Source organism: Rattus rattus, chromosome 11 (genome assembly GCF_011064425.1).
Source record: "Rattus rattus isolate New Zealand chromosome 11, Rrattus_CSIRO_v1, whole genome shotgun sequence".
Lineage (NCBI taxonomy): Eukaryota > Metazoa > Chordata > Mammalia > Rodentia > Muridae > Rattus > Rattus rattus.
Window position 1 is genome coordinate 14,131,350 of NC_046164.1, and position 26,979 is coordinate 14,158,328.

Here is a 26,979-nt window from a genome sequence, read left to right on the forward strand (position 1 = left end):
GCCCACCTGATTCCCTTTAAACTTTGCTTCTTGATGTTCCGTGTGCATGCAGTGCCTGAAGAGGCCAGAAGAGGGCACTGGATCCCCTGGAACTAGATCTACAGATGCTTGTGCACCTCCATGCATGTGAGCCTTCACGCTTGTGCTGGGAACCGAACCCCTGTTCTGGAAGCACAGCCAGTGCTCTTCCCTGCTCAGCCGTCCCTTTAGCCTGAGGTACCACTTTTTACCATGGAATTTCAGCTATCCCATTGATTGATTGATTGATTGATTGATTGATAGGCAGAGTCTCTCTGTGTCTCAGTTATTCTTGTAGTCAAGAGATCAAAATCAATGAATAGAAATTCATATTCTCATTTTTGGGATATCTAGAACTTAAAAATTTGCCTAGGTAACTTAGTAATTTATAGGGATTTCAGCTGATCGTACCTATCGTAAGACAAAGAATAAACACAGCAAACAACCAGTCAGAGTGTGCAGGGAGCCTTTGTGATTTCAGGTGGTCTTTGACAGGAAGTTAAGGACTCATTCTTTTGAGACATCTGCGGCTAATATAAATCTCGGATAAAGCAGAGAATGTGTTGTTTGGGTCCCTTCAAAAGAAAGAGAAGTAGTTACCATGAAATACTGTGAACCCAGTGTTCACAGCTACCCTGTGAACCCAGGGGTCCATGCTGGCCAGGGCTGTCCCTTGGCAAGTCCAGTCAGCTTGAAGTGGGGACTCTGTCTGTATTGCAGTGGGACCTCGGTGTAGGGACACGGATATGGTGCTTCTGTCTTCTCAGGATTGGACAACACCGACCACTCCGTAGCTAGACAGTAACACAAAGCAGGTGGAGTGTGTGTTGTTAGGACCAGTCTGTGGTAACCTAGAGCTTAGCTGAGCCGGTAGGAAGCCTTTCTGTAGTGCGACAATGCTTTTGGAGGAGCTGTGAGATGTTTGATTTCAAAATAAACTTTTTAACGGGTTATTTTTCAAAGGCCAGAAGTGCCTGGCATTAGGGCGTATCACGGGCTCTTGGGCTTGGTGAGGATGGCTGCTCAGGAGGGCCCGGGTGAACCCGGCTTGTGGGGAATGCTGTTTCCAAACACCGAGACGGAACTGCTTTCAGAAGCTCGCAAGAAACTGAACAGTCACTACAACTCCGAACTGGAGTCCACACAGGAGTTTTAGTGAGAATTTTATTTAGAGCGTATGGCTGTAGATAGTAGATGTGCCTGTGGTATTTGGTGTTTCACAGAACGTTCTATAGAGTCTACAAGACGTTAAGACCATTCCAAGCTGCGGATAACAAGGCGGGTAACCTGGACAGCTGCCCCATCTGCAATAGAGGAAACATTGAAGCTGTTAGCTTCCGGCCTTCCTGTCAGGAGTGTCTACTCCTGGTCGCTGTGGGGGTCTGTCCTTTTATTCCTTGTACTCGATTGTGTTCAGCGTGAAGAGTGCTCTCTCCTCCTAGAGGCACTGGTAGAACACTAGGAAAGCTAGGTGACTCTTACTAAATGCTATTCCAGCCTCAGACATTTCACTGGTGAGGCCGCTGGCTTTAGAATGGTTGCTCAAGATCTCCCACAAGGGACAGAACTAAGATCTGGTCTCCACTTCCCCATTCCCAGAGCCCACTCTTGTCTGCTGAATTCTACACCAAGGTTCTGACGCCATTGTGAGTTGATCCTCGAGGAGTCTGCTAGGTGGACTATGTGTGGTGATATAAATTCTGTTACGTAAGCTGGACTTCATGAGCCAAGGTGGTGCACAGAGTGCAAAGGCTCGTCTGATTGGCCAGTGCTATTGAATGTGAAGACTTGTCTGATTGGCTAATACTATTGAAATTGTGCATAATTTTAGGCTAAAGACAGTTTATTTCATAATTTCTTAATCCAAAGATAGTGACCAGAGTCATCATTTGTCTGCCACAGGCACTCCTGAGCTTCTGAAAACATTTCAAACACAAATATATCCTCATTTTACTTAATGTCCTAATTGTCTTAAAAGTTAAAGGTGTGGTTAAAGAGGGAACTTGAAAATTCCAGCTATTTTTCAAGACCACTCCGGCTTGAAAGGATACGTTTTAAATATTCGGAACTTCTGTGATATATATTCTATTTCTGGAGTCTTGCCAAATAAACTCATATTTTATTGTATTGTGGTGCTATGAGTGTACCCCAGTGCCTTCCACATGAGGGGCAAGCAGTGCTCCTACTGAGCCACAGCCCAGCCCACTCAAATACAGTTACAAAACATCCTTGGAGAAACACACCCTGTGACGTTACGTTGGTCTTCCGAATTGCTTTTATCTTGGTGTTAATTTACTAACAGAGATGCCATCTGTGGTGGCAAAACTCTTACGATAAAAAAATGGGAATATTTACTTAACATATTAGTTCATGAAGGAGTTTTGGAGATTGTACTCACCGTGCACGTCTTCAGATGTAGCCGGGAAGATTATCTCTGTTGGAATAGAGAGCATTTACTGTCAGTATCTGAGACCTTTTCAGGATTCCCCTCCCACCTCCACCGGCCTGTCCGGTCTTATGTTTATTTTGTTGTTGATGTGTTAATACTGGTGTGATTGGGAGACTGGCATGGAAAACCATGTGCTTTGGTAATCTGCGAATGCTGAGAAACGGAAGCCTTAAGTATCTTGGGTTAAATAGAGGGTAATTTCTTCCACATGGTGTGGGGAGGCCTGATGGAGGGGAATCTTCACGGTGGCGGAAAGGACTAGTAATATTCCAGGGCAGTAAAACTTAATGCAAGGAAGGCTGGTGGCTGACAACACATTCCCCCTCCCACCCCCTTAAAATTGGGATTGGGCACTGCCTTGAGGTCAGGCCATGATTGCGTTCGGTAATTTTACAATGGGCTTTGCTCAGTCTGTTACTGTGAATTGTCTGTTAGAGGGAAGTAAGCCTAAGGCAAAATGTAAGTACTTGAGAGTTCACGACCTAATGTTGTGTTGGCGTCCATAATCTTAACTTTGTGAAACTGCCTTGCGAGAAGGTACTTACTGTTAGAGATGCAGAGACCCAGGCCTAAAGGTCTGGGAACTGAATTCATAACACCATGGGCTATGACTGGCTTAATGCATTGGGTTGATTTAGAGGGGTTCCCCCCCACTTCTCTGACAATGGACGTCACCTTTATCAATATAACCAGAAATAAAATCTTACCCCAAGGAAGCCCTAAAAAAAATAAGGAAAAAAAAGTTAAACACTCACCACAGTTCACTTAGTGACTTTGTAGTTTATGAAAATAAGATTTACCTGCAGTTGGTTCAAAATAGAAGTGATTAACTGTAAAAGAAGAAAAGGGTTAGTCCTCTCAGTGGGTTTGCATTTTAACTTACATTCACCTCAGTATGCAGGTCCGTTGAAATGTTTTGTACGTGGATGTTTGAATTGGGAACTATACTTGGTTTGTACAGGATTGAGGAGGATTCGAATTCCTTTAATTTACATAAATACTCTACCTTCTAACTATATTTGCTGTATCTCAAAGGTAGAAAGCTGAGGAAACTCTGGTCCACTTTGAGCAAGTGACATTTCGGTCATGGATGTGAACGCCCTGTTGAATGACTTATTGTGGCAAAGCTATGAAGGGGAGCTCTGTCTTGCAGATCTGCTTACACAGCTGTTTCACTGGAGATGTGTTGCTCTGTCGCTTCCTCAAGAGCTCAGCGGCTTCTTCAAGAGCTTGGATTGGTCTAATTGGTGAATCCCTTTATGTATAAAGCTGCCTGCCCCAGAACATGTAGGAATAGTGAAGCCAACCTCGGCGTTCTTCTGTATAAGCAGTGTTCTGGGTACTGAGTTTTGGGGGAGGGTGAGAAAGGGGTAGAGGGAGATTGGGGGAGGGGAAGGGAGGGGAAGGGCGGGCAGCTCTGTAAGTGTTGTTGGGGTTCTCTAAGAAGGCCCCTGGTAACTTGAATAAGATTCTCTGCAGAGAGAACACACTCAGAAGTCAGGCAGGACATTGCTTTCCATGTAGGTGGATGGGCAAAGCCACAGAGCTGGGTCAAGTCTACAGGTGACACCGGGACCTAGTTTCCCAGCACTGGATGCTGGGTGCTCCTGCAGTTGGGCTGGGACTGGAAGGCCCAATCGGGGGATGTAATAATCACCAGGCACCAAAGGAGGCCCTGAAGCACCTTTAATAAGAGTGCTTGGAGTTTTATGATTCGATCTTTGGAAATGGGTTATAACATAAACAGAGTATGCTGTGGGGTGAGCACCAGTTTCTTGAACCGAAGTTGACTTCCTGGTACGTTTATATATCCAAGATGACTTGAGCTGGTCTGAATTTTAAAATCCTGGGAAATTTTATCTCAGACACATGAGCTATTTTGGCTCGACTTTCTGACTTTAAAAGAATACTGTGTGCCCGTGTTTCTAAGACACCAGCAACTATAAAAATACCTTGTTTTATTAATAGCATTTGAAGGAATAACATGTTATTTTATTCGTTGTGAAATGTGCTTCTGCTTCAGAAAGGTTTGTCTGTTTTAGACAGAACTGGAATCTTCTAGTTTTATATCTTGTAATTATATTCAAAGTATCCCTCTGATAGTTTCATAAAGTGATATTCTAAGGAACTTACTAGCCAGTAAACAATTCATTCAACAGTTGAATTATGTGCAGTTAATTAAAAAAAATCTTGTGGGTCAGACATGGCAGTGCATGTCTTTAATCTCAGCACTGTGGAGGCAGAGGCAGGGGCAGGGGCAGGGGCAGGGGCAGGGGCAGAGGCAGAGGCAGAGGCAGAGAGGCAGAGGCAGAGGCAGAGGAGGCAGAGGCAGAGGCAGAGGCAGAGGCAGAGGCAGAGGCAGAGGCAGAGGCAGAGGCAGAGGCAGAGGCAGAGGCAGAGGCAGAGGCAGAGGCAGAGGCAGAGGCAGAGGCAGAGGCAGAGGCAGAAAGTTATCTCAGAAGTTGAGACCAGCCTGGTCTATACACTGAGTTCCAGACCACCAAGCACTATATAGAGCTTGTCTCAAAAACAAGCAAGCCTCCTTTGGGGTTTAGATTTGATGAGGCCTCACATATTACATGCTGTGGCAATTCATTAGTGGTGGAATCTATCTTCTCTTCCTAAAGCACTTTATTCTGTTCCTCTAGGTTTTCTGACTCCTCCACTATGTCACTTAACTCACATCAGTAATAAAGACATAATCTCGTCACGTTATAGATGGATGAATTGAATGAATGAAAAGAGCTCTTCTCCTGCACTGGGTTGGTTTTGGCCTTTGGATTTAACAGGTGTCCTTACTGTGTGTTAGGATGAACTGGATAAGTGCAGTGGTTTCCAGAATAAACTGGCTCATTTTTATGCTATTGGGTGCTGTATTCTTAAAGACCCCATAGATCCACAGAACAGAATATATTTACCGCCAGAAGTTGGTTAGGTGTCAGAACCTTGAATAAAGGAAACAGAACAAACCAAGAGTTACAATGTAGCATTACAACGTGGAGTTACAACTTTGAATCACCCTGGTAAATGGAAACAGTTTTAAGAACCCCCAGCAGTTCTAAAATTCCATCATTAAATCATATCACTGAGAGTTTACAACCCCTCCCACACCTTTTAAAAAACTATCTCTGGAAATGCGCACTCCACAGTTTGCCTTGTGGGGGTCTCAGCACAGTAGGGACATTTTGTGATATGTGATAACTCACATGTGCTCACTGTGTTATAGGTAGGGCAAACTGGCCATGAAAGAAAGCCAATGGTTTCCTCTCACAATTCCAATAGTATTTAAATTTTGGCTGATATAATATAATAAACACATAGCTTAGACATATAAGCTCAGAGATATGTGGGAACTGTAGATTAATTCTTTAAATCAAACAAAACAGGTTTTAAGTTTTAGTCATTTAAGTATCTTCTTAAGAGAGGTTTTAAGTACACTTACCTGATTAGGATCAAAAGGGAAAGGAAAAGGAATCGGGATCTACACAAAGGAAAGAACGGGGGAATTGTGGGTGAGACCAGCCAAGCCTCCCCCCCTCCCCCCTGCCCCCCTCGCTGTTTTCTGTTCTTTATTCCCTTTAACCTCTCTGTGTGCGCTGAATGTGGGGCGGCCATAAACAAGACCACTGTCCTCACGCAGCTCTGGATCGGATATGCTATTTTCCTTTTAGGAGTTATATTTTGCGTAATTAGGTAAACTAAGTGCCCAGGCATCTGCCATGTGTCCAGTGTTCATTTTCTTGCAAGCCCTTCAATTTCTCCTCCACACGTGCACCTTCCCCTTGCTTTAACACACAGGGTGCCCTCTGCTGGCCGGAAGGGAGATTCCACCATACACCATGGATTTCTTTTCCTTGCCCAGGGCCTGTTTCTTTGGGAAGGATTTGAGTTAAAGCCTAGGCAGTGTTGACTTTTGTCTGGGAACATATCTAAAAGCGTTTGCTTTGACTTTTAACAAAAACTTATAGAAACCGAGGACATTTTTATGGGAGAAAACAAAGCGGCAAAGTGATTTAGTAACAGCCAAAGAATGACTGTCACAGCGGCCACCGTTTTACCTCAGGAAGAGTGAGGCTCTTCATAGTCAGCGTCATTAGCCCAAGCACGTGTTGACTAAGAAGGAACATGGGGAGAGACCACAGTGCCAGAGGCAAGTCACAGTGCTGAATGCAGGATGACCAGTTGACTGTCACTGTCAATACAAGTTGTGCTGGGAGAGGACTGTGAACACCCAGAGCCGGTAGCTTTCTTTTTTTTAACGTGTCATATTTCTGGGACACAGTTTGGAAAGTTTAATAACCATGATAGGCCTGAGAGGTCCCACACCCTACTTACCAGAGGAGCCTGCGGAAGGGGAAACTGAGGAAAGAACGGCAGGATTTGTGGTGGGTACAAATTAAATCTCTGTAAACAGAAACACAGCGTGAATGGTCCCGATTGCGAACTTGACAGCTTTTAAGTGGCCAAGGTGCTGTTTGAAGTGCAGTGTACCTGTTCGCTGGAACTCCCTCCAGATTGTCCAAGCTTGAAAACAAGAAAAGCAGCAAGGTGAAGCAGCTGTATACGTTACCCATCAAGACATTTTATTTTATGTGAGAACAGCCCAGAAGCGTCCTGTGAGCATTCTGCTCGACAGCCTTGCATATCCACTGAAGTAAGTTTCATATTTAACAGGGAAACGCTGAAATGATTTTTGTCCAATGACAGACCACCCGGTGTTTGTTTGTTTGTTTGGTTTTGTTTTTTTGTTTTGTTTTGTTTTGTTTTTTTGGCTTTAAAATTTTACTCCCAAAAGTTCTTTTTAAGATTATACACCTCATATTGGTGAGGTATCCATGCCTTATACTGGTATGTTTAGCATCAGTAAGGCTCCAGACTTGTTTTCAGTATGTAGAAGTTCAAGGTGAAGGGAGTGGGAGTCTTAGCCTAAATTCTGTAACCTCCCCACAACTTCTGAATAACCTATCATTCCTTTGAAAGCCCCCTTGTTGCAGAAATGTGTATGGGAGAGGGTTTCATGCTTAACTGGTGCTGGACACACTCTACAATAAGCATGTTGTTCCTACAGATCTCACTTCTTATGGATGTGGAGAGTGTGGCTGTCGTCAGTGCACAACAAAAGGTTCAGCTGGTGTTGTGTTTTGCCGCTGTGTCTTATGTATTCAGTGTGGTGTCATAAAACGCACCACTATTTCACAGAACAGAGCAAGTGTTGCTGGCAAGTGGGCAGGGTGCATTAGCACAGCGTGGGTGAGACAATACTCGTTTCCAGAGAGGCTCACAGATGAAGAAAACGCGTGCTGACCATAGTTAACTGTGCATGCTGCAACAGTTCTATTAGCTCGGCGTTCCTACAGAGACAAGCAGTGTCTATCATTTGGTACGGAGGACCACCCTGAGCTGGAGATGGGAGAAAGAGCATACACCCTGAACGTGCAGTGCCCCAGGTTTGATCCCCAGCTCTACCGAGAGTGCATTCCACCAACAGTTCTTGTTAACGGTGCAAGGAGAGGTGCAGATCTAATACAAGAGACTGATTTGTTATCTGGGCACGTTGCATATGGGCATGGGTTGTTATCTGAACTTCTTTTCCCAAGATGGTACAGGAGAGACATTCGTGTGTAATATTTTAATGGTTTGCCACACTCCTGGGATGTATGTTTCAGGCAAAAGCTTTTTAATATTAGTCTTTGTGTCAGGGCACCTTTGAGAGAAGCCTTTCCCCGGATGATGTAGGGCAGTATAAATGACACTCAGTTCATGGCTATCTTCCCACCTGTGTCCCTGTAGAGTGCCTGTTTTACACTGCTAAGAGCTTTCTGTTGCAAGTAGGATTTTTAAGCGTTTTAGAGCCATTTTCGATTATTTATACACTGTGGAATCATCCTAACTCATTTGACAGGGAAAGCGTAACTTAGTTCCTGTCCAAGGTCCGCCCATCTAGCAACTGTCTGCAGAAGCTGAGCTTTGATACACGAGCGGTAGACCCAGGGAGATTACAGACCCCAGTACATTCCCGAACTGAACTCACTTTCTCCTTCTGTGAACTATAAAGATACTTCCTAGCCCAGACATCTGAAGCCTCTCACCGTGCAGTTGAGGGAAGAGCAGAGTACTTACAGGGATTGGCAGAGCGGCTGCAGCACTCAGCAGGGAGGCCAGGAGCAAAAGCTTCATTCTGAAGGGAGAGCCTGGAGGTAAAGAACTAGGTGATCGAGTCTAGTTTCCTTCCTTGTCCTGTTTCCAACAGATGATTTGAGGTAGACACGCTGACAGTGGTCAGGAGAAATCCCGCCTCTAGACCTGCATTTCTTATTTTTAAGCTTGGAAAAACTTTAAGTTCGGATGAGACATCCTCTGGCTGGTTACATTACCAGCAGCACCAACTCCCCTCCCTTACAGTTCTGCCTACGTCCAGCTGTGCTGCCCTCGAAGTGACTTGAGACAGTGATGTTTCTACAAATCTTTTTGTCTTTAATGTTATAGTGAGGACGTGGCCGTCACAGCTAAAAGGTAAGAACAGTCTCTGGGGAGTGCACCAAGTTTGTGCCTTCATGAGACTGACCAGTCCATAGGCCCTGGATGTCGCTGACAATTAGAGTCCTCTAGGAAGGAAATGATATGAGAAACATTTGCAAGGCAAGATGGGTTGATAAGAAAAAGTGTAACGTTAGCAACCTCGATAAAGCAACTGAAGAAGGCCTGCGCCGCCCTTGGGAACCCACATTTCTGAAGTAAACCTTCACGTTTGTAAAATCAGACTTATTTAGAATTAACTTACCCACTGCATTTTGAAATAAATCGTTGTACTATGGAGTTTGGTTATGAAAAAACAGCTTCACCATATTTTAATGAAGCCTGGTCCCCAACATTCGAGGCAAGTTCCATCTACCTATGGATTATCCGCCAGCTTCTGTGACATACTGAAGCTTAACTCAGGCTGAGTTTGTATCATTTTGCGTGAACTCAGGCTTCCTTTTCACCCTTTCTGTCTCGTGTTTTCCCCTGGTATATTTTCAGGATCCAAACTCTAAAATCTCCTTCTTATCTTAGTACGTAGACACAGTATAAATCATTGAGCTAGTCCACTCAAGACTGTCCCACATACTTTAAATGGTAATAGATGATACCGCTTTAATTACCTTTGCTTCAAATGGTCCTTGGAGCCACAGATTCGGAGCAGTGTGGACTGGCATCCCTACACCTGGCTAGTATTTAAGCTGTGTCACTAATGCCTACATGGTCATGGGTAACATGACTCACCAGGTCAACGCTAAACTGAGCAATTGGCTTCAGACGAGAAACTCAGCTTTCTGAAAGATTACAATTACAGAGACAGACTTAAAGACTGATTACTAGGAAGACGGCTTCAGCTCCCTGGCTGGGATCAGAGCAGTTCTTTATCATAACCAACTTGTTATTAAAAGCCAACCACCAAGCACATGAATGTGCTTCAGAGACCTGTCCTCTAGGTCTGTATTTGGGGTCCTTAGATTTGTGTAAGATTTGAATATCTCTATTCTTAGGATTTTCATTTCAAAGTGAAAGTGATTTTTTTCACATAAAAATTTTTAAGTAAACGTTTGACGGCATCCTTAATAATATTGAAGTCAGTTTTCCTTAGTTTTAAAGCGTTTTTATAAAGTTGAGTGAAATAAAATTTAAGCCTAAGTGACATATGCCAGTATAATTAAGTGTGGTTTCTAAAACAGCTTCTAAAATGGGCTTCTAATTAAGAAACTTTAGTATCCATAAATGTGGTATGAAGTTTAGAATAATTTCTAAAATTAATTTCCTATTTGATAAAAATAAATAGATTTTGGCTAGTCAAATTGAACCCAACTATCTAGAAAGGTCAATGGTTTAATGCAGTTTTAGTTAAAGAACAAGTGACTTATTGATCTCATAAAGTATAAAAACAATTGAAGATATTTGTATTGATATCTTTTGATTGATTTCAATAGAAAAACTACATAACCTCCCACTTTCTTACAGACATTATAAAAGCGGAAAAAAATGGGTCTGAGGAACTTTTGGGGCCTCACTTCAGATATTGGAAAACTATATGTTGCTTATATAACTATACACTATAAATATATACATGGGTATATATAATATACTATTTGTAATATGTACATATTTCACATAAATAAGTAATATATAAGTATGTTGTTTAAGAATATAATAGTACTTTTATGCCCACACTTTTAGCATAACAGGAAAGCCCAACTAGAAGTGTACATTTCTAAGACAAAATCAAACCCCAGTAGTAGTGCTGTTCTCTCACAGTGTTGGCTATCACAGCAACCCCACGGCTCTTCATCTCTCCCTTTCATTTTGAGATTTGAAACACAGAGAGTTTTCAGACCCCTGTCTTTCCGATGCACATGCCCTACTGCACAGAGTTTTGAATTGTTTGGATAAAGCAGTGCAGAATCACCCACCTTTTAAACTGAAGCCCTACCCCCATCACACCTCACATAATGACGAGGGCATTCACAATTAGTTTGTAACGGTTTGTTTGCCACAGAAAACAACTCCATCTTTCCTTTCAGGCACGGTTCTGTTTTATTCTCTAACATAAGCCCCGGGTCGGTCTTTTACATTTGATTGTTTAAGAGCTGGAAATAATCTTGAGCAGACATCTGAGGTTTCATAGACTTTTTATTAGGACATCAGGATACTGACAATAAGGTATATTAATCTCGAAAGAGCAATATCCCACTTCCTTAGCATGCATCAGGTGTCATGGACAGTACGAACGCTGTTTTTAATAGTTTATAATTATCAATTACAAATGCAGATGCACAGGGTGACATTACCATAGGTAACTGTCCCCAGGCAGGACAGTCTTTTAGACATTGACTCTACTTAATTTTAAAGTTTTATTCACTAAGTTAATATATATATATTTCCAAGAAGCAATTACTATCATTGTCTTCTCTTACATGCAAACACGTTTTGCTACATAGGAATGTAGAGTGTCATGGCGGCTCCTACGCAGAAGTGGTTAAAGCAAGCAGGGCTGATGGAAAGTTTCGATTCTCTCGAGTCTTAATTCAAAAGAGGAGGTTTTCATCTATGTCTTCTGCAAAAACAAATAAACAAATGGTTAGACAGACAGAGACAGACAGAGTTTTAGGAAGTCGTCTGAGAAGCCAAGGAAGGGTAGAGCCACGAATGAGCAAAACCATCTAAGAAGGCGGTAGGATAGTGATTCTCAGTCATAACTTGAACTTTTGAAAATGTGTCCAGGTCTTGCCCCTGGCCTCTGGAATAAGAATCCCTGGGGCAGACAGCTGTCACATGGATCCTGAGGCAGCTCTGAAAGTCTTTGTACCACTGAGAACCATCAAAGGAGGAAGGGCAGGCGACCAGGAGGATCAGACCGAGAAATGCTAGGTAAGGAGGGTGGCTGACATGCAGCAGAGAGAATCTAGGTGCAGCTTAGTTGGGGTTTGTACGGAGTCACCTGAAGATGTGCCTGTTGCTGCTTGGACACAGCCTTACCCTCCCAGCCCCCCCAGTGGACGCATGTACTGTGCCATGGCTGCCTGGGCACTGCTATTTCTCCATCACCAGACCTGTGAACATTTTCTGCTTTTGATCGTCTTACAATCAGCACAGTCTCTTCCTCTCTTTGCACCGCCTTCACACAGAACTCTCCCGTAGTCCTTCATTTTGGGGGTGACTGCTCATTCTCCTTTCTGAACCCCTTCTCTACTGTCTGCCATCCACACTTAGTAGTTCCTTGGTGTTGGATTATAGACCGTTCCCTGATCACTTAATAAAGTCTCTTCAGTACAATAATCCCCTTCCTTAGTTTCAATTGCTTCCTGTGTGCTTAGATCCCTCTCTTTCTCTTGCTGGGGATAAACCTAGGGCCATGGACATGAGAGGTGAGAATCCTACCACTGAATTATATCCATAACTCCCCAAGTGTGTATTCCAATCTCTAAACTCTCCTTGAAACCCAGACTCAATGTTGGGCTATGGGTTGTACTGGTCTTGGCAATAATTAAAATTTCACCCGGTCCAAATGGTATTTGTCATTGCCCTAAATCTGCTCCTGGCCTTCTATTCCCTACCTCAGAGCAAAGCACCTCTAGCTATCTTGCTGGGCCCAAGGTAGGGACAGGACACTGAGGGCCTTCTCCGGATTCCCTCAGCTGTCTGCTTCCTGCCTGAGCTTTCCTTACAGCCTTTGCCTCCTTATAGCCCAAGGCTGCACAGGCTGGGTATGTGCCTGTTTTTACAATGTCTTGACCATACTGCTTTCTTCCCCACAGACACTTCTGAGTTCGATTCTTATCAACTCCTGGTTTTACCACAAGATCCTCAGCGGTTCTTTACTCTCTCCATGATGTGACCACTGGAGTCTCCTGTTTGGTGATGCACCAACACTCTTAAAATAAAGTCTTTAAAGGGCTTAGGAGACCCTGTGTGGTCTGACTTATTGCCCTAGGAGTTCCTTTGGAAGTTTTCCCCTAAGAATAATGGGAGTAGATGTCAATAGGTGGATTATTGGTGTTTTTTTTTTCTTCTTTTTGTTGTTGTTGTTTTTCAACTTGACCCAGACTGGAGTCATCCAGAAAGAGGGAACATCAGTTGAGAAAATGTTCCCACCTGATTGGCCCACAGACAAGCCTGTGTAGACAACCATCTTCTTGATTGATGATTGATGTAGAAGGACCCTACCCAGTGTAGTGGGACCAGCAGGAGGTCCTGGGTTCTGGAGAGCCAGCCAGTAAGCAGCACCCTCCATGGCCTCTGTGTCAGCTCCTGCCTCTAACTTCCTGTCCTGCTTGACTTCCCTCAGGGATTGTGTGACCCGAGAGTTGTAAGCTGGAAGGAGCCCTTTTTCTTCACGTTGGTTTGGTCATGTTGTTGATCCTCTCAGTTGAAACCCTAACTAAGACATGGGACATCACCAGTGCTAAATAAATGAAGACCCTCCCACAACTTTTCTGAACTTTGTTTCTACAGCTGAAGATGAGACCGACTTAGGTTAGGCGGCCTGATGCGCATAGCTGGCCAAAGGCAGAGGAGCTGTGCTATTGGGCATGGCTCGTTTAGAGGACGGGCAGCTGAAATTCAGGAAAATGCTGGCTAAAGTTTATCTTCCTTTTCTGTGCTCATATTAGCTTCCGCAGGCAAGGAAGTACAGTTCTAAAAAGATGCCATTCTCTCTCTGTCCCGCTCTGCTATATCTGATGTGATAACTTGTTTACTTACTCTAATGGAACATTTAATGACCGTCTTATTGGTTTGGTATGCGATAATCTTCTCCCGACTTCAAAATAGCACCACGCCAGCCAGACCACAGTGACAAACAAGACGATTAGTAGTTTTGCAAGTCACTGGGCTTTGACCTCTCTAGCTCCTCCCAGACAACCTCCCACTGCAGAGCCTGGCAGGCTGACGTGTGGAAGGATTTGCAGACATTTTTTGCAAAGGATCCAAAGAAGAAAAACTCTTTCCTTCAGTAAATGGCCTTTATGCAAAATTGCCTTTTTAAAAATCAGGTCTTTAAAATCCCAAGTCATGTAAAAAGACATATACAAAAGTGTCCAGGCCCAGCCTAGTTCAAGTTGATTTGCATTGTCTCCTCTGCAAGGAGTTGCACAGACTAAACCATTAGGGAAGGGGGGATATATTGGAATATATAAATATTCTCCTTGAAGTAGTTATATTTGAGTGTGTAGATATCTGACTTGAAGAATAGGCGTTAGAAAGGAAATTGATATTTTTGTTTCGGTCCGAGTCTAATAAACTATTAAAATATTAATTTCTTATCAGTACCAACAAGGTCCAGTGTCCAAAGTGGCTTCCGATGACCCCTCATGGCCCGTATTCCCCTACATGAGAGCAGGGTTGTCCTGTGTGACTGTGTACATGGTGCGGTAACATGGACTTCAGCCACAGGTTACTAAGGGAGAAACCAGGTCCCATGCTGCAGGTGGCTACCATGTGGTAGGGGCCTGGAGCCAGCCCAGGGAGCTACCTTTGAAACTCTGATCCTGCAGACAGCCACTAGATTAGCTCACAGATTGATCACATGACCCTAACCCAGACTGGTCCAGGCCAGTGACTTCCAGACTCCTGACCCTACTCTGGGGATGACCTGTTATGAAGCAAATCGAGGTGCTCACGGAGACAGGCTCCTCGCTGTGTTCAGAGAGAACCGTTTATAGCAGCAGGATCTCACAGCAGCTGAGCTCTAAACAGCTCAGTTCTGACACTATCAGGTCTCACTTTTAGGGTGAGGGTCGCACAGATAACCTCTTCAAGGGAAATTCTGACGTTCGATGGTCTTGCTTTTCTTACTGCTTGAATGTATGTTCATCCACACGTGTTTTAAATACATCCATAAAGCATGTCTGTGTGTGCACTGGGGTGGGAGAGTGGTGTACAAATGCATGGGTGTGCATGGAAGCCAGAGGATAACCTCAGCGCTGTCACTCAGTATTTTCCTAGTTACCGTTATTGTTATTTTGAGGCAAGGTTTGTCAATGCAGCTCTGGCTGGCCTGGAACTCACTATGTCCGGAACACAGAGAGATCTACCTACCCCTGCTTCCTGAGTTCTGGGATTAAAGGCCTCTACACACAGACACACAGACACACAGACACACAAACACACAGACACACAGACACACAGACACACAGAGCAAATACTATTTTATTTACTTTTTCACAAGTATGTGTCTGTGTGTTGCTGAGTGTAGATGTGTGCATCATGTGCATGAAAGGGGCCCTTGGAGGTCAGAACCATCAGGTCCCTAAGAACTGCAGCTGTAGGCAGTTGGGAGGCTCTACTGAGTGCTGGGAATTGAACCTGGGTCCTCTTCCAGAACGGCAAGTGCTCTTAACCAATGAGCTGTTTCTCCAGTCCCTTAACCCATCTTGGATGTGGCCTCTCCCCGTCTGGAACTTTGTAAGGAGACCAGACTTGCTCTCCGGTCAGCACCGTGATGACAAATCCTTGCCAACACTGCCTGGTGTTCTTACAAGGGTGCTGGGGATCTAACTCAGGTCTTCGTGCTCACAGGACAAATAGTGTACTGAAGGAACCATCTTCTGTGTCCAACAGTTTCTCTTTCTGTCTCTGTCTGTCTGCTTGTCTGTAGTCTGTCTGTCTGTCTGTCTGTCTGTCTTTTTCTCTCCCATGTTCACTGTTGACTTGCATTCTATGAACAGTTTCAATGCACACAGTTGGGGCATATCTCATAGCTGATTACCAAAAGTATTTTGACTCATCAACGTCAACTAAGTAAGAAAAGGAAAGGATGTAGATTGAGATACAATGCAGTCCAACAATGTGTAAATTTAAATTTGCTATTGTAAGGGCAATAAAAACCCATCTTCGCCTTCACCTGTTTCTGAAGATGCAGCCATCGGCCACTCGAGAATAACCCCTAGGTAGTGCCTGTGATGTGAGAGTCTGTGTTGAGTTGGTGGGTTCTGGATTCCAAGGTATTGGTGGTAACTTTCCCCTGTGAGAAGCTTGCTATTTTATCCTCCTATGACTTTGAGATGTTTGTCCTAGCCTCAGGCTAACGAAGATGTACAGTCTTTCCTTCTGAGATTCAGCACAGATCTCTGGTTTTGAGTGGCTCTCTTAGGCTTAACTGCTGGCTTCCTCGTGGATACTCATTTTTGCTATGCACCAAGGCAGTGAGACATGACCTTGAGGTGGCTGCTTGACCTAGTTCACTGGGTAAGGTGCCTGCTCGGCAAACCTGGAGATCTGAGTTTGGTTTCCAGAACCCACATAAAAAAAGCCGATGTGGTGGTGCCTGCTTGTAATATCAGCACTGGGAAGAAAGTAGTGAATCTCTAGGGCTTACTGGCCAGCTATTCCAGGCCAACAAGAGACTTTGCCTTAAAAAATGAAAACAAACAAACAAACAAAAAAACAGAAAAAGGTAGACAGCACCGGAGGAAAGGCAACTGAGGTTTTCTACCTCCATGTGCATGTATACACATATGCACCCCAATACATGAACATACACACACACACACACACACACACACACACACACACACACACACACACACCCCTTACATGTTAGGTCACTGTTTATCTGAGTGTTTATCTGAGAAGAAGACATTGTTCTTTGATAATGAACTTACCTTCTTTAATTCCAAAGCAGTGGCCCCATTCCTTCAAGGTGATATGCTTGTCCTTGTTGGGGTCACACTCCTCAAAGAAGCGCGTTATGCAGTGCTCCATGGGCACCAGGGAAGCTCGCAGAGGCGCAAGTTCAGAATGTGTCAAGATCCTGCAAGAGGACAATGACAAGTCAGCTAACTGAATGGCTTGTGCATGAGGACTTAAGTCTCGGTCACCGAGATCATTTCCTTCTACAAGGTCACTGTGTATGCCAGTCGAAAAGCTACAGGCGAGAACAGGTTGCGGCGCCGGAGACTCGCCCCTTCACTGAGAATCCTCCAATCCCAGTCTCTGAATGCGCACCCGGAAGTTGTGCTTGTGTGAGCTGTCTCTCACTTCCTGGCTAGCCTGGGTTGTCCTAGAAGTGGCACTTGACTCAAGTTGGGCTGATAGATGATTATATTGGGGATTTAGTTCAAGAATGAGAACTGAAGGCATCTCTGTGAGAAACGCAGAGATTGAATAAGGAAACTCAGTATGGTAATTCGGGAGCTGTGCTGTCGCCATGTTCAATTATTTTCTAGGTGATTTTTAATTAGATTCCTAACACGGTGGTTTATATTTAGTATTTGAAAATGAAGCTGGGAACGTTCCCAACTGGGTCTCAAGTTCCGTTTCACATAGATACCATCACACCAGAAAATGTTCGGGGTTTTACCTGTCCGCAGGATGCTGATCCAATTCGTTAAACTGCCAGTGCACAGGATACACATACATGTGGTAGTTTTTCTTAAAGTCCCTCAAGAGAAGTTCAATGGGGTGGTCTCCAGCCAAGAGTCTCTTTTCATCCAGGTAAATTTTCTTGACCTGAGATTTAGATGGGAGAAGGTCGTCAGACGCCAGGTGACTGTCATAGGACTGTCACCTGTCAATCTTACTTGAAGGGTAACAGACAGTGGAAAACCTTCCCAGGGCATGAAGCCTGGTTCAGATAAAATGGATTTTAATTAATACAGCCAGCCTGCCTTTATTTTTGTTTTAGAATAACTCAGCAGAATAAAATTTCAGTTTGTTGCTGGACAGTGTACACAGAGGAACTTATTTTCTTATGGTAATCTGTCCTTTCACTTTGAATGTAAGTGTCTTAAGGTGGAAATTTTATGTGTCCATTCCTGTATCTCCATTACTTAGGTCACTTCTGGCATCTAGGATGTATTCAATAACTACCTGATGAATGAATCTTCCCTCGAAACTTCTGGAGTCAATTACTACACTTTTAACCCTTAACCTGTTGCTAACACAATGAGCAATTAATTCTCTTTATAGCAGAATTTGTATCTGGCTTATGAGGGCAGAAATGCTAGATTTAAACATGTTGGGACTGAGAAAACAATGTCCCCCAAAGGCCCATGACTAAAACCCCAAAGGCTTAGTCCCCAACACACGGCATTACCATGGAGGTGGTAGAACCATTCAGAGATAGGACCTAGTTGGACGTTTCCTGGTCATATGGGAGCACGCCCTTGATGGGGACCTGGGGAGCCCAGCACCTCTTTTTCGTTTGCTCTCTGGTCCACCATGAAGTGAATACATGTTCCTGGCCACAAGATACCGCCACATCAAAGGCCCAAAGCAACACAGCTAATCTCAGTCACAGACTAGAACTCCAAAAGCAGTGAGCCAAGGAACCTTTCTTTAAGTTGTGTTATTTCCAGTATTTGTTCCAGTCATGGAAAACTGAACACGTGAATGCTGAATTTGTTAGCTTCTCCCCATCGCCGCCTTCTGTAGACACAACTAAAGGGACAATTTCCAGGACACTGAGTGGAACGTGGGCATTTTGGCCATATCATGAAGGCAGTGACCTGAAAGGTGACCACTGCACAATGTTAATGCGTGCTGGCTAACCAGATGCAGAAAAGCAGGGAAGGCTTCTCTGCTGTGCGACCCTCCTACCACGCCCTTCCCCACTCAGGTCCTGAGAAAAGACACTTCCGGCAGCAGACTGCGCGTGCGCGGGTGGCTTACTTTGCTTCTTTGCTTTTCATTTAGGTAGCCGCCATGTTTTGGGTTTGGTTCGTAAAGCTGCATGAGGATGTTTTTGAGCCAGTCTCTCATCCGCAGCGGAAACTGAGCCACTTCGAAGTCCGTACAAGCAGGAATAGCTGTGGTAAGCAGAAAAGACGTACTTCAAATAACACGTCACAGGAAGCTCCTTGCCTGCCTCCAGTTGTTGGGTATTTTTTGTGCCTCCATATCCGGATGTTTTAAGAGTTCTCTAAATAATCTTGACATGCAGTAAAGGACTGAGGGCCACTGCTGTAAGATCAAGGACCAGGAATTTAGAAATGGAGGTTGATGAGCCCCAGAAGATAACGTTGGGCTCAGCTCCTTTAGCAAATCACGCTACATCTCCACATTTAAAGAGGCCCATGCCTGTTCCCAGACCACCCAAGTCTGTACCAGCCGTCAAGAGGGCTCATTTCATCACGCTTATCCTGGGCCTCAACACTGTGGCTACTACCTCAACTCAAGGCTTTAGAGTGTGTGGTGACAAGCTGAGAGACCGCAGAGTAACATACCAGCTTCCATGGGCTTTTGCTTAGAATGTACATAGATGAATCTGTCCACATTAGTGGACAGAGCAAGTCAGAGGCTCACACTTAACATCGAAGGGGCCCAGGGGACTTAATCTTGTGTGTGTAGAAACTGAGGAGAAGCAGAAACATGAGCGGGCTGTGGAAGAGCCAAGGGGAGTCAGACACAACTGAGAAAATCTTGGAAGATGGTGTTAAACAACTTCTGGAAGAACTTACTGCAACACAGTTCTCGACCAAGAGGTTAAATTGGGAGGAAGTATTCAGAAAACCCCCATCTTTCTTGTCTATACGTGCTTATTACAATGGTGCCTCTGACCTGGGTGGGGTGGGGAGGATTGGAATTGCCTCGGTGTCTTGAGGAAACAAATAGTAAAACGAAACTATGTTTCCATTGTGGTCTCATGGAATCAGAGTCTCCTATGATCAGGACCTGGGAACTCCTGACTCGGTCTTAGTTTCAGACTTCTCTCATAACTATATAAACTTTTTTTTTTTTTTGATCAGTATATGTAGACTTCAGAGAGGCACAAAAATCACCCCAAATCCACCCACAAATGATGTTTGACGGTGGTAGTCAGTGTCTTACATTTGCAAGCTCCAAAGTAATCCAGCTGCAGCTGGTGTCCCTTTTTGGTCCCTTCCAGCATGCACTTGGTAGCAAACAGGTGACAGGAGCTGGCGTAGGTCTGGTTGTCAGTGCCACAAGCCTAGGCAAGGAAAGCAAGGAGCAGTGAAGGAACCAGATACTCACTGGAGAACACCTCCCTGGAACTCACAGAATACCCGGTACTGTGCTATGCCAAAGGCGAGCTCTGGTAGACTCCACCCAATTAGCAACTCTCTAATTCAGCACCGTAAAAATTATCTACTAAGGTTAAGCCAGTGGTGGTAACTTAGCTCCAGATAGATCTGTCTCCATAGAACTGTAGTTGTGAGTGTCCCGAGGATAGAAGGAATTCAAAATTTCTCCTCCTCAAATGCTGGCACCATCTTTTGAAATCAAAATATAAATATTTTGGGGTTGGGGATTTAGCTCAGTGGTAGAGCGCTTGCCTAGGAAGCGCAAGGCCCTGGGTTCGGTCCCCAGCTCCGAAAAAAAGAACCAAAACAAATATATATATATATATATATAAATATTTTATGTGCTATGGGTGTAATGCACACACTAGACTCTGTATTTCCGTATGAACCCTCGGAAGATGCACATACATGCATGGCAGTGTGTGTGTGTGTGTGTGTGTGTGTGTGTGTGTGTGTGTGTGTGTCTGTCTGTCTTAGGTTGGTGTTGGGAGAGCCTTAGCTGAAGATGGGCGGGGCTTAGGCTGATGCTGGGTGTTCTCTTTGATCTCTCCTCGCCTTATTGGCTGAGGCAGACTCTCTCAGTTGAACCCAGAGCTCATCCCTACCACTCGTCTTCTCAGTCATCTGGCTCCAGGGAGCCCCATCTCTGCATTCTGAGTGTCCCAGGGTTACCACTGCCACCTAGCAGTTATGTGGGTACTGGGGATTCCCAACTCCCATCCTTAGACCTACCTAGAAGACTGGGCCATCTCCTCAACCCCACTATTAATTTTTCATGGCACAGTTCAAATACTTTGATTTCCGAGGTGTCTGTTCCCACTCAATATTTCTTCAAATATTAAATAACCTGTGCCCCTACTCATGAAATAGATTCAATTGCAAACTATTTCCACTCAAGAAACTCAAGTGTTTTGGTGTATCTTGGGGACTATTCTTTAGAATACTTACTTGATCGAGGATTTTTGCAGGGGGACACGTCTCTGGATCTTGGCAAATACAGTGGGGTTTTCCGTGTTGATCAGTTTTGCAAGTGTGTCCCCTTTTACACTGGAAGTTCATGCAAGAATCTAACGGGAAAAATTGGAAAGGGAATTGTGTATTAAATAGGAAGTCAATCAGATGGTCATCTTCATTTTAGCTAATGAGACAGGAAGTCAGATCCCTGAAAACGTGAGAGCAGGAAGATGCTGGGAACCACTTTAGTTGATGTGCTAATCTGCAGACGGACTCTCTGGAATCAGACTTGTGCACAAGAGTTTAGATATCGTCTTACAACAGACTGGATTGGAGCTGGAAGAGGACCCTAGCTTTTCTTGGCTTGCCTAAGACCCTCGGAATCTCACGTGTAGAAAACAAGGTGCAGAGAGGTCTGAGGCTAAGCCAGGAGATTTTAATTTTGTTGAAATTAAAGATGTTCGTGGTTGGGGGAAGGATGGGTTTGAGGGTTTGAGAATAAGCAGCAGAATCAATCCTTCTCAGAATTGAAAGCAGGGTGGAGTGTGTGTGTGTGTGTGTGTATGTGTGTGTGTGTGTGTGTGTGTGTGTTACAGATAGCTTTGTGTACAATCTCAACAGGTCTTTCTGTTTGTAAGCATGTTGACCCACAGTTTATCAAGCACACATTAGAAATACCAACACTTTATGAACTATTTCCTTGAGGAGGTGGATTTCTGGGTCATAATGGAAGGGCTGCTAACCAAATGATAGATGCCATCCCTCCTGGACCAGCTGCAGCTCATACAGCATCCACTCACCAGCACTGTGCCCCCTTGAGTTGCCCTCATCGGACGGTTCAGCATTTGGTGAGCTCTCAGCTTTCTTGGCCTTTGAAAAGAACAAGAGCAGACTTTCAGGGCTACCAAGAGAACAGTAATGTGCTTCTGTCTTACTGTGCAGTGTGCATACCTCCGAAGAGCGGTGCATACCTCTTCAGAGCTGCCTACCTTCACAGGGTTGGGCATACCTCCACAGGGTTTTGCATAGCTCTGTAGAACCGTGAATGCTCAGATCTGAGTTGGGAAACCCTTGCAACTGCGGAGCAGGACAGCAACCCTTGGAGAGCAAGAGTCACCCCATGTGAGGTAGGACCTCCCCTTCACAGTTGGGAAAGCACTGTCCCCGTAACATTACTTGGGATTCTGTCCTGAGAATGGGGGTCCATCAGTCACCTATGTGGAGGTGCTGGTAAACTTTCTCAGCACGTTTTGAAACTTTGTACCTTAGAATGGCAGGACAGGTCTGAGGACTTAGGCTGCCTGCCACACCAAACAGGGTCAGTTTCTGTGGGGTACTGCTAGGAAGCTGCCGGAAAGCCCAAGGTGATTAAACCACCAAATCAAAGCAGAATCCTGCGTTCTCCCTTCTGCAATCTCTGGGTTTTCACCTGGGCATGTGTTTGTGTAATAGAGCAGTACTTTAATTTTACAAATACTGCTGGCTCTCTGGTTCTGTTGGGGGTGTTCTGACAGACACAGTGGCTCTGCAGGATCAGCGTGATGCCAGCCTCATTCTTCAGGTCTGTCAACATTTCCAGCCAGCTCCAGGGACGGAGTTACTTGTGTGTTTGTTTCACTCATTTATTTCAGAGTCAGCATTTATCTGAGTCCTGAAACTCACTCTGTATCCCAGGCTGGCCTTGAACTCAGAGATCCACCTGCCTCCCCCTCTGGAGTGTTGGGATCAAAGGTGTGTGTCACCACCAGGTAGCTCCAGGGATTTTAAATTCTACTATCTACATTTCTGAGAGCCCTCAACCACAGATATCTGCCTGACCTGTTCAAAGGATGGACTGAATGTGTAGGGGAATTATTACCTCTCCAGCAAGGACCAGACAAAATAAGTGTGCCAGCTCCCATCCTCCCAAACATAATAATCCTTGAAAGGTTTTTGTTTGTTTGCTATTTTATGAATTCAATGAGGGTATTGTTGTTAGGTTCTTTTCCTTCCCTATGTAATGTTTACATTTCTAACTGTCACTCAAACTCAAGGTCAGCTTCTAATGGGAGGCCAAATAAAACATGTTTTCAGTCTAATGATGGAGACAGGCAGAATATATAAATATATATATACATATATAAATATATATGTGTATATATATGTATATTTCAAGGCGAGAATCCGTAATCTGAGTGCTTTAAATATGTAATTCTCCAAAATCCAACTACTGTTTGAGTGCTGACAGGGTCACAAAAGTAGAGACTTGACACGTGACCTCGGGCAACAGGTCACAGTTCAAAGAGACACATAAGAAAATAATGTAAAATTACACTTAAGTTATCTACATGCGCAGTGTGTAAAATGCATAAATTTTGTGCTTAAACATGGATTCAATTTGCCAGATATCTTGCCATCTATATGCAGTTTCCAAATTAAAAAAAAAAAAAAAAAAAAAAGCAATCGCAACTCTTTTGGTGACAGTCAGGTCAGATGAGGGATACCCAGACTGCCCTGTATTTTAGTAATGCACCGCTACAAACGCCCACAACAGGGCGCGGGAATGTGCGGAGCAGCTGCGATTATTCTCGCTTAACTGATTGGACAAGCGTCAGCGTAAATAAGCTCACCCCTTGGTTGTCTCCAGCCTCACTTCGGTTCTCGCTCTCGTCCGTCGTCTCCTCTCCGTATTTGAGGTAATAGGAGAGGGAATGCATTCTTTCGGCCTCTAGGAATTCCTGGCTGGGGATGAAGTAGTCATCGCTTGCACCACGCTTAGAGTCATCCCCGCCCCCATTATCACTGGCTCCGTGGTTCCTAGGCACGACGGCAGCATCGGTAGGTTCCGTGGAAACAGCCTTTTCTTCATCTGTGTCCTTCCGGTTGCCAATAGCGTCAAGGCCAGCTCTCCCTTCTTGGCCCTGCCACTCCGTATGCGGAAGGTGTTCCTTGCTGCCTGCTGCCTTGTCCTCCCCTTCTGCATTAGAGTCACCCTCTTGCCCTTGGTTTCCTTGCTCGAAATCATTCTTTGTCTTGCTTATCTGAGTTGGCTGACTGGACTCTTCTAAGATGTGTTCAGATTGGTCTCCGTTTCCTTCCCACTTGCTGGTAGGCTGCTCCTCGGGTGGTTCTTTTTCTTCCTCTTGGTTATCACTGGGTGCACCAACGTCTTCTGGATCTTCCTCTTCTTCCTTTTCTTCATTGGGAATACCCGGATCTTGTTTGTGGCTTTCTTCAGTCATCGAGTCTTGGGTCTGCTTGCCGCTCTCGTCCTGTTGCTGGTTCGAGTCACTTACAGGTTGCTCCTGACTCTCCTCTCCCTTTGTGATATTTGCACGTTGGTCAGAATCCACAAAGGGAGTGGACACAGTAGCAGGGAAATCGGCGTTCTCCGGGAGCCTTTTCTGCTGCGGTTCGCTTGTCCCTTCCTGTAGATCCAGCGTTCTTTCCGTCGGATCTACACTTAAATCCCCATCCCCATCCTCCTCATCCTTCAGGTCCACCTCGAAGCTGTAGGTTTTGTCCTGCTCTGTCGACTGTTCATGGGTTTCCTCTTCTGAGTTCAGTGCTGAAGGTTTTTCAGCCTTAAATGAACAAAAGTTTGTGTTTTGAAACATATGACATGGTATTCTTATTTACCACTACGAAGCTAGCATTAAACATTCCTCCTACTGTCTCTTCAGAGTTAGCTTGTGAACATATTCGTGTTATTCTTTCCACTCTAGGGCACAGGTTTAGTCTGCATCTGAATTTTGTAAAATGAAATGGGTGTGTAGCCCTTCACTGCAGGGGGTATAGTACTAGTCACCATAACTTCTAGTGTTTGCAGATAGTTTGTATGATTATTGTACTTATAAGATTAAACAGAAATGAAACTGTTAAACTTGTAAGCATGCCCTGATACTGAACTCTCAGGGAAAATGAAAAGCATGATGACATTAATGTAATGATTATTTTTACCTTATCGTTGGGGTGCTTTTCTATGTCTGCTGCAGCTTCAGCCGGGACAATGGGGACTGTAGCGTCTTCCAGTGTCGGCAGTGTTGCGGAAGTTGGGTTGGAATGATCAGAGAGAATCGTTGTCTGAAAAAGTGAAGACTTTATGTTACTAATATATAGGTACCTACTGAAAAAAAAAAAACCACTGTGTTGTTCTTGTCATTATTACCAGTACTGGGATTTTTACTGATAACACTAACAGATGGTATTCTCTAGAATTTTCTAGTCTACAAGCAAATGCCTGAAACATACTGTTTATATATATATATATATATTCAAATTTATGAAAGGCTATATACATAAAGACTGGCTGAAAAATATTTCAATAACCGATCATCCTTGAGTTTTGGAATTTTCTTTCTTTTTTTTTTTTTTAAAGATTTATTTATTATATATAAGTACACTGTAACTGTCTTCGGACACACCAGAAGAGGGCATTGTATCCCGTTACAGATGGTTGTGAGCCACCATGTGGTTGCTGGGATTTGAACTCAGGACCTCTGGAAGAGCAGTCAGTGCTCTTAACCACTGAGCCATCTCTCCAGCCCAAGCTTTGGAATTTTCAAACGTTGACCAAAACAGTTATATTTTATAATCTTGAAGAATGTTATTTAACACACAGTTGAAGAAAAGCAAAATAGCGCTGTCCAGCCCCTTGACTGCTTTTTAAGTTCTCATGGATAATTAGCAGAAAAGATTGTACGAGTTTTGCTAAATTGCTTACTTATTTTTCTGAGCCCCGCTGGTTTCAACATGCTCCAGGAAATCTTTGACTAAAAAGCGATTTAATTTAGAACTAACTTAAAGATTGTGTGGGACGGGGCGTGGAGCCTGTTAGGGAACAGCAGCGGTGGAGTCTGGCTTCGAAGAACAATGGCTTCCCTCAAGATTCCCATCAGGGAAGAGCTGGGCAGTGAAGCCCCACGGGGAAGCCGAGGATCTAGACCCGGAAATCTCCCTTCAAGCCTTGACTGCTTGTTAGTCTCTTTTGGGGCTCCACAAGTGGCTGGCTTGTATCAGCACTGGCGAGGTGTGCAGAAACACACAGAGTGAGCATGTAAACTATTTTGTACAGCTCAGGGAGTTAGAATGACTCCCCGATAGTACTGGTCCGCGATGGTAGCACGCATGCGCTGTCAGTGTCCCAGGCAGCGATCTGAGGTCTAGGAAGAGAGCCAGTGGGTGCAGGATCTGTGAGGATTTGGCTGCCCTTTTGCATCCCACCTGGTTCTCAGCTAAGAGGAATAACACCGAAAATGTTTTGAAAGAAGCCTGAAGGGTGTTTTGGTAAGTCCTCTCATCCTCAGAGTGTCCTGGGAGACAGTGGAGGTAGCGGAGAGGTTAGGCTTGTTGTTGAATGCACACCCACCTCTCCCCTGAACCTCCATGTTCCTCCTAGCCCCAAGAAGTGCACACTAGTACGGCAGGCAGCTCATTTCTTTCAGAAGTTTCCGGCGATTGAAATCTATTTCATTATCATGGTCACGTCTATATTACTCATGGCCTCTGGAGAGTCTGCTTGGAATCTCCCAGCCAGGCAGAAACTGAGTGGCTGAAGGATTCAAGCAGGCTTGGAAAACCCTACAGAGAGTTTAAACTGGCCAGGCTTGTGAAGTTACTTCGCTTCTCAGCCTCTGGCTGGGTCTGCTTATAATAAATTGTCCCGGAAAGGAAACATCTGGCTTGTGTCTACGTGTGGGCGTGTCACCAAACATTTGGTTCAAAGACTCTTGGTGTCTGTTTACAAAGACGAATCCATGACCGCTCCAAAGGGAAAACATATTTTCGGGAGAAAAACCGACGATTCTGTGGTAAACTCTGCTCTATGTTAGTGTGTCCCATATTTCTGACTTCAGAGTTCTGTTTGTAAATTCAACGGGACTGACTACTCCACATGAGTTAAGCATGGATTCTTAGCATCTGTCATAAATTCTTTCTATCGTTGAACTGCTCGATCAGGGTGGGATGGGACTTGTTTTTGCTGATACAGCTGTCAGAAACCAGCTCCCGTTCTTCTAAAACCCAAGGACAGGGGTTGGGGATTTAGCTCAGTGGTAGAGCGCT

The 26,979-nt window shown here is 44.4% G+C and overlaps 1 protein-coding gene and 1 long non-coding RNA gene across 2 annotated transcripts in view; both read right to left on the bottom strand.

Annotated features, from left to right (window-relative positions):
• Positions 1-1,164: 1,164 nt before the first annotated feature.
• Positions 1,165-9,914, bottom strand: LOC116912723. Its single transcript, XR_004389474.1, has 10 exons — positions 9,610-9,914; positions 8,588-8,704; positions 6,959-6,991; positions 6,803-6,871; positions 5,910-5,948; positions 5,386-5,412; positions 3,268-3,297; positions 3,175-3,186; positions 2,417-2,452; positions 1,165-1,322 (listed from the first exon to the last, which is right to left on the bottom strand). It is a non-coding gene; the product is annotated as an uncharacterized LOC116912723 (long non-coding RNA).
• A 1,199-nt stretch (positions 9,915-11,113) lies between these two features.
• Positions 11,114-26,979, bottom strand: part of Sparcl1 (SPARC like 1) — a 31,574-nt gene continuing 15,708 nt past the window's right edge. Inside the window, exons 3-11 of the mRNA XM_032916154.1 lie at positions 24,877-24,999; positions 23,547-24,500; positions 21,738-21,807; positions 20,932-21,050; positions 19,769-19,889; positions 18,611-18,747; positions 17,301-17,449; positions 16,603-16,751; positions 11,114-11,555 (exon numbers count right to left, since the gene is read on the bottom strand). Coding sequence (XP_032772045.1) covers positions 11,527-11,555; positions 16,603-16,751; positions 17,301-17,449; positions 18,611-18,747; positions 19,769-19,889; positions 20,932-21,050; positions 21,738-21,807; positions 23,547-24,500; positions 24,877-24,999 — 1,851 coding nt within the window. The 3' untranslated portion in view covers positions 11,114-11,526. The remainder of the gene's footprint in view (positions 11,556-16,602; positions 16,752-17,300; positions 17,450-18,610; positions 18,748-19,768; positions 19,890-20,931; positions 21,051-21,737; positions 21,808-23,546; positions 24,501-24,876; positions 25,000-26,979) is intronic.